Source organism: Oikopleura dioica, unplaced genomic scaffold (genome assembly GCF_907165135.1).
Source record: "Oikopleura dioica unplaced genomic scaffold, OKI2018_I68_1.0, whole genome shotgun sequence".
NCBI classification, from domain to species: Eukaryota; Metazoa; Chordata; class Appendicularia; order Copelata; family Oikopleuridae; genus Oikopleura; species Oikopleura dioica.
In genome coordinates this window covers 43,100-52,120 of record NW_027649634.1, presented here as the reverse complement: position 1 = coordinate 52,120, position 9,021 = coordinate 43,100, and the positions used below count along the sequence as shown (strand labels likewise).

Sequence of the window (9,021 nt, the reverse complement as noted above, 5' to 3'; positions counted from 1 at the left end):
TTGGCCACAAGATCGACTTCGTTGCCTGGTGCCAAGTCCACATGAGCTTGAACAGCTTCCCCAGTCGGCCCAAGACGTCCACTCGTAATCAAAGAAGTAGTTTGAAGTTTGACGACAGTTCGTTGATATTTCAAACTCTTTCCTGTCGATAAAATCATCGCACTTAGTACTGAACCAAATATAATTTGCGTTTCTCTTCTCCTTTGCAATCAAATCGGCTTGCATCCCATTCGGAAGCTTGAGAATCAATCTTTCAAGACATATCGCAGTTGAGCCACTCCATTTCAGCGTTAATTGAGCGAAATCGTTTACAAATCGAAGTCCTGTTGTTATCGAAGAAGTCTTTAGTCCTCCAAACAAACTTAAATTTAAAATTGAATCGTAATCATTTGAACTTGCAAATTTACCTTTTATATTCATCAGCATTCTCGAATTCCTTGTTCTCCTCGTTGATCCCCGAAATAGAAACTGTGTGAGAGAAAAAATCCTCGTGGGAGGATCGCAAGATCATCAGCATATCATCATCTGGAAGCTCCATGATGATTGCCCCCGTTTCGTTGTGGGTACAGAAGCTGTACTCCAACAGAATGCTATCAATATTTACTTGCCGTCGAATTCTCGCTGGTGCCGGGGATATTGAATAAGTTTCAGTTGCTTCAGCGACAGTAAAGTTTTGGGTAGATAGGATCGTTTTTGGGGCTAGAGTCGAGACATCAAATATTGCTGTTGTAATGTTCAGTTCTGGTGGGAGGGTCGCATTTGGAAAAATAAGCTCTCTGGTCAAATACTCTTTCGTTTTCTCGTAATTTTCGATCCTTCAAGAACATTTGATAGTGAAAGGGACACTGATGCTTACTGAATTTCAATTTCTTCAATCGCTTCATTACAGAGTCTCTTTTCCAGGGGATGCTCAAGTAAGCTGAAAATGTATGCGCCGACAAGGATGTAGAAAAAATAAAAAGACGCCACTAGAATTCTTTTAACGTAACGTTGTTTCGTCGTTAATCTTATTTTTGCATATTTTGCTTTTTCGTCCTGCGGAATTTTCGGGTAATAAGCTCTCCTTGTCATATTTACAATTAGTTTGTGAAGGAAAAGATGCGGAAGCGCGCGGGGGTTTTGAATTTTTAAGGGTTCATGAATTTCAAGCGGGTTATTCTTGTATTTATAAGAGAATGCAGGCTGCTTTGTTTTCCATATGCTCTTGATTAGCCTGCTATTGAGAGTGATTTACTGGTGTTTTTATAATCAATGTTATTGTGGATAACCTGCATCAAATCAATTACAAACTAAAAGATAAGAAAAAGAGGTTTATTTCTTGAACTTATTATTTCAAAAAATGAATTTAATATTCCTCTTCGTCTTCTTCGCCCTCAGCGTCGTTGGTGTCCATTCCAACTTCCTCGTAATCCTTTTCCAAGGCTGCGAGATCCTCTCGGGCTTCGGAGAATTCGCCTTCCTCCATGCCTTCACCGACATACCTGAAGGTAACTTTAGCTCTTGCATATTTGAGTATTCTTACCAGTGGACGAAGGCTCTCTTCGCGTACATGAGATCGAACTTGTGGTTCAATCTCGACCAGGCGTCTGCGATCGCCGTCGTGTTAGAGAGCATGCAGAGTGCTCGTCGAACCTTGGCGAGGTCCGAGTTCGGCACGACGGCGGGTGCCTCGTTGTTGATGCCAACCTTGAAGCCGGTTGGGCACCAGTCGACGAATTGGACGGATCGTCGAGCTTTGATGCCGGCGATCGCAGCGTTGGCATCCTTGGGTACAACGTCGCCGCGGTAGAGCAGGCAGCACGACATGTACTTGCCTAGACAAAATTTTAGGATTAGTTTTCTCTTTTAAAAATTTACCAGTTCTTGGGTCGCATTTGACCAGCTGTCCGCCCGGCTCGAAGCAAGCGTTGGTCAATTCCGCTACAGAAAGCGATTCGTGGAACGCTTTTTCGGCGGAAATGATCGGCGCGTAGGTCGCCAACGGGAAGTGGATTCGTGGATACGGCACCAAGTTCGTTTGGAACTCGTTAAGATCCACGTTGAGCGATCCTTCGAATCGCAGCGAAGCGGTGATCGAGGAGACAACCTGAGCGATAATTCGGTTAAGGTTGCTGTACGATGGTCGCTCTACGCCGAGTCTAAAGATTTTCGGTTGGATAATAAAATGGCGTTGACAATCTTACCTCTTCGTACAGAGATCGTAGATGGCCTCATTGTCGACCATAAACGCACAGTCGGTGTGCTCCAGAGTCGTATGTGTGGTCAAGATCGAGTTGTAGGGCTCAACCACGGCAGTCGACACCTGCGGAGCTGGGTAGACCGCGAACTGGAACTTCGCCTTCTTTCCGTAGTCGACGGAAAGTCGCTCCATCAGAAGCGAGGTGAAACCGCTTCCGGTGCCGCCACCAAAGGAGTGGAAGACCATGAAGCCCTGGAGACCGGTGCAGTTATCCGAGAGCTTTCGGATTCGGTCCAGGACCCGGTCGATGATCTCCTTGCCGATGGTGTAGTGGCCACGGGCGTAGTTGTTCGCTGCATCTTCCTGAAAATGATTTTAGTCCGGAATCATAAAAAAACTGCTACCTTGCCAGTGATCAGCTGCTCCGGGTGGAAGAGCTGCTTGTAGGTTCCAGTGCGGATCTGGCCGATGACGGACGACTCCAAGTCCATGAAGACGGAGCGAGGAACGAATTGGCCGGTTCCAGTCTCGGAAAAGAACGTCGAGAAGTTCTCGTTGTTCATTCCTGCTGGAACGGTTCCGTCGGGGTTGATCCCGTGCTCCAAGCAGTAGAGCTCCCAGCACGAGTTGCCGATTTGGCAACCGGCCTGAAAATAGGTCAGCGATTGAAAAATAATATTAATTCTATCTCTCTGTTTTCGCTTTACCTGGCCGACGTGGATGGAGATAACTTCCCGCATGATAAATTGGTTTCAAAAATCAAAAACTCAAGGGCTCTGGTTTTGGCGAGATTTTAAAATCTCGGCGAAGACTGGAGTGAGGCGTTTTCCGCTGCCGGGCTGTTTATATCCGAAGCACTTTCGAGCCAACGAAGTCGACCCGCTTGGTGGCAAGACCAAACCAATTTTCCCAAAACGCCATGACCCCCGCAACTTTTTGAAAAAGAGGTAGTTTATCGGGGAAATGCCATCTTTGGAGCATGCGTGAAAATCGTGCATCTTGGTTTTTCCGTTGCGCGCTGTCTCTAATTTAGCCTCATAGTTTGTTCCTCAATAAGATCCATCAGAAATCATAGAAGAGTCTTGTTTGCTTACCCGGAATGTCGCCATTTCTGAAGCAGGTTATGATAAGTTGACTGATTAACAGCAGTAGTTCTTTCAAAGGCAGTTTTAGTAAGTCAGGATGAAATTAAAAATACTACAAAATCTAAGAAAAGAATATGTCAAAAGAAAAGTCAAAGAGTCTTCGCCAAGGTCCTTTCCTTCGGAATCCATTTTGAATAAAAATTTTCTTCTGCGAGAAGGGGGACTTGACTGTGACGGTAAAACTGTTTGTCTCTTTTGATTTAACGGAAACAAGCGGGAAAGACGGGCTGATTCCTTCAAGCATAAGTTGTGAATTCTTATCCTCATCGCCAAGAAAATCGGAGATTCGACGCTCTTGAATTTCATATTCCGCTATTTTGAAATCTGTCTCTTTTTCCAAGGCACTAGAAACAAGGGATAAAAAGGTATTTTTCAGGGCTACTCACAAGCAGTAGACAATATCGTCGTCGAACAAAATTGATTCCACCTCGCAATTGTCGAGCATTTCTTTCTGGAAGAAAGCAATAAATTTGCAATTGGGAATATATTGCATCTGGGTGTATTTCTTCGGTACAATAGGGATAATATCCGGTATCTTCGTCTTACGCCACTCGTTCTTCTCTTTCTCTTCTGTCCCTATTTTCATTATCTCATCATGAAAATATCGAAGTTTGACGAAATCCCGCGCTAATGATACTGGAAAGACTTCCAGGTCGCCACCAGCGTGAAACCACGAAGACTCAATCTTCTCTTTCAGTTGACACAATTGTCCTGACGGATAACTAACCAGCTTATGATCAATCTGCAAGAATAGAATAGCATCTCTAATGCTACCAGGAAACCCTTCGGAACCATCATTTATTCCTGCAAGATCTTGCAGAAACGCTTCGCCATTTTGACGAAACACATCGAAAACCGATCTCTTCATCGGGAGAGAATATTCGTTCTTACTGAAGAATTGAAATATACCGCGAGATTGTAAAAATTACCAAGCATCGCTCATTCCAGATTCAAATAGTGCCTTGAAGTAGGGAAAATTCTCACGCAGAAAGTCTTTGCTGTAGCATCCCATGTCATCAGAAAATTGCAGTTCGATCTTCGTCAAATGATCTTCCTGATCTTTATCATGAAAATTTTCTCTATTCATATTCTTAGATCAAGAGAAAACTCTATCGATGTATGTTAAATCAGCTGGTGGTAAGTTTGTCGGTGAAAAGCAGGTCTTCCAGTTTCCGGACTCCCCAAAAAGGGCACTAATTTGACCGACCAATCAGGCGCGCGCGGGAGAAATTACAAATCTCTAGAGAAGTCGAAGAATCCCAGCCGAAATCTTCCGATGGAAGCCGTGGCGATTTGCGATTATCAAGTGCAAGCACAAGGCGACGAATTCACCCTTACTGTTGGCCTAGAGATTAACATCCTTGATAATTCTGTATGTTTTTGAAAAATCCTCGCGTTCGAAGTTTCTTTTTAGGGAGATTTTTTCTTGGCTGACATAAAAGGAGAAGAACGATACGTTCCTGGAAATTACGTAAAGCTCAAACGAGATGTTCCGTGGTTTCTTGGTCATATAGAACGTGAAGAAGCAGAAAACATCCTCAGAAATGCGCCTCACGGAAGCTTTCTCATCAGAAATCGCCAAAAGACGAAGCCGAATGACACATTTCTGTTTGGCTTGTCAGTGAAAAACGAGAATTGTCCAGAGATTGTTCAGCACTACCGAATCGCCAAGGACGAAGAAGGGCTTTACTGGATGTATGAGAATAGAAGATTTTCGAGTCTGGATGAACTAGTCCTTTGGTACAGTGATCCTCAGAATGACCCCGAAGCACCACAAGGTGCACCACAGCTTCACCATGTTGATCTTGGCTTCAGAGGCGGCGAGAACGATATTGGAAAGCCTACACCAGGTAATTTCACTTTCTGACCATCCTAGTCTCAGGCCATTTTAAATACACAAATATTTCTAGCAATCGCCCTTTTCTCCTTCAAAAAAGAAGAAATAAACGAGCTCAGCTTTGGTGCCGGGAGTCACATAATCGTTCATAAGAAAATACCAGTTCCACAAGAAGGTCGAAAGAAACCCGCTTTTGAAACTTACGATGGTATCCTACAAAAATACGAATTCATTTTGTGAAAATACTTTTTAGATTCCGAGTGGCTATATGGCAATCTTGAAGGAAAACCGTCAGAGAAGGGCTTTTTCCCTCGCGAGTTCGTGAAGATTTTGTGAAGATTCAATTCTGAGAGAATACCCTGCTTATTATTCAAAATCACTGCTCCAGCTGTATGTATAGTTCTGTATAATTAAAATTGCGGATTGAAAAATGCATGCGCTTTATCTTGAGCCCGATCCAGTTAGACTGCGAATAACGACTGTACGAGTGTGTCGATGACTAGAGCACTCAATTAAATGATTGTGTGATCGTTCGCGAGAAACAGAAAGAAACAAAAGGAACCAGAAGAAAAAAGGGATATTTCTAGTGAAAATCGAGAAAGATAAATGGAAGCGCGGGCGCTTTACGATTTCAACGGTCGATCTTCCGATGAGCTCAGTTTTCGTCAGGGAGATTTCCTGACTGTTATTGATATCGTAAGTCTTCTTAATCTTCTTGTTTATATCTCCATATTATATAATATAATTTATTAGTTATAATTAATCATTTAAAAATTAGCAAAATGAACACCACAGAGCCGAATTTCAAGGAAGAACTGGTTACGTTCCTGCGAATTATGTCGAACTTCTGGTAAATCTCAAATTTTCTTTTCTAAATTACAGTAATTAAAGCCTAATCCATGGTTCCACGGCGGCGTGCCTAGACAACATGCCGAACAGATTCTCTCCAGACAAGAGTACGCCCCTACTTCAACTGATTAAATACTAACAAATTTGTTTCAGTCTGCCTCGAGGGGCGTTCTTGATCCGCGCGTCTGAAAAGAGTGGCGGCCCGGGTGCTTTCTCGTTGTCGGTGAAGAATACCTCGCATAGAAATTTGGTCGAACACTATCGAATTTTGAAGAATCAACGTAAGAATAACAATTTTGACAGTCAAAAGACTATCTCTAGCTGATCATTAAATTCAGAGGGTCAATATCATCTCTGGTCAGAAACGTTCTTCAGTCTCAACCAACTCGTTCATCATCACATGCAGCACTCGGTGAGCCGAGAAACAGATCTTCGACTCGTTGAAGTCAACTTAAATCAAACGCAACAAGTCGAAACATTCCAAGGTAAAGAACTTAAAACCACCACTTGCTCTGATCCCTTTTTTCAGCCGTCTCTGCTTATCGTTTTAAAAGTGAAGTCGGCGACGAATTGGGCTTCGAGCCTCACACGAGGATCCAAGTTCATGTTTCAGTTCCTGGACAAGAAAAGAGCAATCTAGGTAAAACACCGATATTCCTTCTTCTATTGAAATTTTCTTTCAGATAGCGACTGGTGGTTTGGGCATCTAGAATCGAACCCCGAAAAACGCGGCTTCTTTCCGAAAAATTACGTTAGTGTCGATGATCAAACGCGGCGAAAATATCGACTAAATCTTTAATTTTCTTAGTTTTCTCGAAGAAACAAGAGCATCAGTCTTTTCTCTTTTGTAAATTAGTTAATTTGAGCATATTACCACATTTTTGCGAATATACCGTACAAGTCATGACTGTTACAATTCTTTTCCAAGTTTCCGTACTAAGCATGTAAAAAAATGCCTGGGTACTACTTATTGATCTTTACCTTTCAATGTTCTTTCTTTTGCTTATCTTCTGCTTCTGTAAAATTTAACTCATTCCATTTAATTATTCTTTGCCCCCCTTGTTCAGCTCTCTTCCCTTCACTTTTTGGTTGAATATGGTATTTATTAAAATAAATTCTACTTCGCATAGACAACTTTTTATTCATTATTCTAGCGTCAAAGCACGCAGTTGCCCAGTTGCAAGTTCACCAGCTGAGAGAGCTCTTTTTCGATAAACAAAAGAACTGAATAATCATTTCCTTCGGCAAATTTGCATATCAAATTTACAAATAATAAATCGGAACGTTTTCAAGCGCGGCCTTTTTCAATTTTCACTGACCGCGAAAGTCCAGTATCAAAAATAAGTCTGAATAATGAGCACTTTGCAAGACGAGAATGCGATTCTCGTAGATCATATTAGAGAGCTTCAAGGAAAAATTGAAAAGGATGAGAAAGAATTCAACGATCTAAAGGTACCTTGAACCCTTATGTATGTTTAACTAAATCTCTGAAGGCGAATGTAAGCGACCAACAAAATGAGATTGCCCAGCTCAAGGGGCAATTAACGGAGTTCGAACGCGTCCTGATTCTTGAAAATGAAGCTCATGAATTGACGAAAAAGTAGGCGACTAAACATTCCTATCACATTCAAAACAATTAGGAAAATGACAATCTGAAGAAGAAGCTTGAGGAAAGTAACCAAGCTGAATCGCCAGAAAGCGAAAATGATGAGAAGAAGGTCGATGATAAGCTCGAGGACACGAAAATCGAGCTAGATGCAATTCACCAGCTGATAAAACAATCTCAGAAGCGAATTTCTGAAGCAACAGCAAATGAATTCAAGCTTCTTGAGGAAAAAATCGCAAAGCTTCAGAGCACACCACCTTCAGAATAAATTGCCGAATGCATAAACATATTCTCAATCTTATTTTTGAGTCTTTGAGTCCCGGAATTTATCAATCTAGCTGTCTGTCCGTAAATGGCAATGGCGCGATCTACTGAGACTAAATTTTATCAAGCTCGCATCAAAATAAAGCCAGGTCACACAGAAAATAGCGCATAAGAGAAATTAGCTGCGGGAATCAAGTCTCGTCAGCAATCAAAGATAGGACTGATTGGCAGACGATCGAACTCAACAGGGGTTCATCTTGTTATCCTCTGTCTGCGACGATTATCTGGGCCACCGCCTTCCTAGAAATGCTTATGAAATCAACAAAGAGACGCGGCCATACGCGAGTCAATCCTGTTAGTTCGTCAATAATTTCTCAATATAGCTAGATTTTGCTGCGCTTACAGATTTACTTCGACCAAAGATGAAGCTTTTTCATGATGTTTTACAAGTGTTGAATTTTGAATTCGGCGTAAAAAATCGCAACAGCAGCCATTCCTTCCAAAAAGGGATGCTGAATTGACGTCACAATGTTTATACGTTTTGGGACCTCGCGCCAAGGATGGCAGTCCTAGGGTGTGACCTCTAACTTCTAGTGCTTACTCTTCGCAGAATATTGTTGTCCCTTCAGAATACAAAAGCAAGGAAAAATCATTGTTATTTCAAGACATCAATTTTGATAGCTTCAAATATTTCTCAGGATTCTCAGAAATCTGCTTCGAGGGCAGGTCTCGGAATAACCGGTATCATCCATACTATGGCGTCCGCTACTAGTTGGCAGTCCGAAATTCCGCTACTAGTTGGCACCCGCGCGCTTTTGATAAGCCAGCCTAATTTGGGGCTTGAAATAGAATTTACGCTAATCAAACCATTCAAATTCGAAGTTTTACAAAAGAACCACTTCCGGAATGGTTTTCGGTATCGAACCACCCAAAAAGTCCGAGATATTTGCATGATTTCCTGCTGGGAAAGGAAAACGGGACCCGGACCCTGGCGGCGCGCGCTCACTGCTACTAGTTGGCAGGAGGGGCGCTTTGACTGCCAACCAGTAGCGGATGCCACAGTACGTAGGGTAACTGAGGTTCCCACGCTATCGAAGTTGTATTTGCGACAGCTTCCTTGCCTTATCACTCGTCTAGCATA

General features: G+C 42.5%; 3 protein-coding genes across 3 annotated transcripts; 1 reads left to right on the top strand and 2 right to left on the bottom strand.

Annotated features, from left to right (window-relative positions):
• Nucleotides 1-1,297: 1,297 nt before the first annotated feature.
• LOC145710812 (tubulin alpha-1 chain-like) lies at nucleotides 1,298-3,044 on the bottom strand. Its single transcript, XM_081788517.1, has 6 exons — nucleotides 2,887-3,044; nucleotides 2,584-2,826; nucleotides 2,184-2,542; nucleotides 1,858-2,138; nucleotides 1,523-1,814; nucleotides 1,298-1,481 (listed from the first exon to the last, which is right to left on the bottom strand). Exons 1-6 carry the CDS (start codon nucleotides 2,917-2,919, stop codon nucleotides 1,346-1,348), a joined length of 1,344 nt encoding a protein of 447 aa, XP_081644643.1. The 5' UTR covers nucleotides 2,920-3,044; the 3' UTR covers nucleotides 1,298-1,345.
• Nucleotides 3,045-3,355: 311 nt separating this feature from the next.
• LOC145710796 (uncharacterized) lies at nucleotides 3,356-4,650 on the bottom strand. Its single transcript, XM_081788502.1, has 3 exons — nucleotides 4,254-4,650; nucleotides 3,711-4,214; nucleotides 3,356-3,668 (listed from the first exon to the last, which is right to left on the bottom strand). Exons 1-3 carry the CDS (start codon nucleotides 4,409-4,411, stop codon nucleotides 3,386-3,388), a joined length of 945 nt encoding a protein of 314 aa, XP_081644628.1. The 5' UTR covers nucleotides 4,412-4,650; the 3' UTR covers nucleotides 3,356-3,385.
• On the top strand, nucleotides 4,516-7,604 carry LOC145710807 (uncharacterized). Its single transcript, XM_081788512.1, has 12 exons — nucleotides 4,516-4,696; nucleotides 4,739-5,174; nucleotides 5,235-5,369; nucleotides 5,415-5,478; nucleotides 5,767-5,857; nucleotides 5,940-6,011; nucleotides 6,053-6,117; nucleotides 6,164-6,291; nucleotides 6,349-6,495; nucleotides 6,540-6,650; nucleotides 6,694-7,462; nucleotides 7,504-7,604. Exons 1-11 carry the CDS (start codon nucleotides 4,601-4,603, stop codon nucleotides 6,807-6,809), a joined length of 1,461 nt encoding a protein of 486 aa, XP_081644638.1. The 5' UTR covers nucleotides 4,516-4,600; the 3' UTR covers nucleotides 6,810-7,462; nucleotides 7,504-7,604.
• The last annotated feature ends 1,417 nt before the right edge of the window (nucleotides 7,605-9,021 follow it).

Excerpts from the sequence above, each read along its gene's own strand:
- LOC145710812 (XM_081788517.1), bottom strand. The coding sequence starts at position 2,919 with ATGCGGGAAGTTATCTCCATCCACGTCGGCCAG. Across the intron at positions 2,139-2,183 it reads TACGATCTCTGTACGAAGAG|ACTCGGCGTAGAGCGACCAT; the intron begins GTAAGATTGTCA and ends GAAAATCTTTAG. Across the intron at positions 1,482-1,522 it reads AAGAGAGCCTTCGTCCACTG|GTATGTCGGTGAAGGCATGG; the intron begins GTAAGAATACTC and ends AGTTACCTTCAG.
- LOC145710796 (XM_081788502.1), bottom strand. The coding sequence starts at position 4,411 with ATGAATAGAGAAAATTTTCATGATAAAGATCAGGAAGATCATTTGACG. Across the intron at positions 4,215-4,253 it reads TCTGGAATGAGCGATGCTTG|TAAGAACGAATATTCTCTCC; the intron begins GTAATTTTTACA and ends TCAATTCTTCAG. Across the intron at positions 3,669-3,710 it reads GACGATATTGTCTACTGCTT|TGCCTTGGAAAAAGAGACAG; the intron begins GTGAGTAGCCCT and ends CCTTGTTTCTAG.
- LOC145710807 (XM_081788512.1), top strand. The coding sequence starts at position 4,601 with ATGGAAGCCGTGGCGATTTGCGATTATCAAGTGCAAGCACAAGGCGAC. Across the intron at positions 5,175-5,234 it reads TATTGGAAAGCCTACACCAG|CAATCGCCCTTTTCTCCTTC; the intron begins GTAATTTCACTT and ends AAATATTTCTAG. Across the intron at positions 6,292-6,348 it reads TCGAATTTTGAAGAATCAAC|AGGGTCAATATCATCTCTGG; the intron begins GTAAGAATAACA and ends CATTAAATTCAG.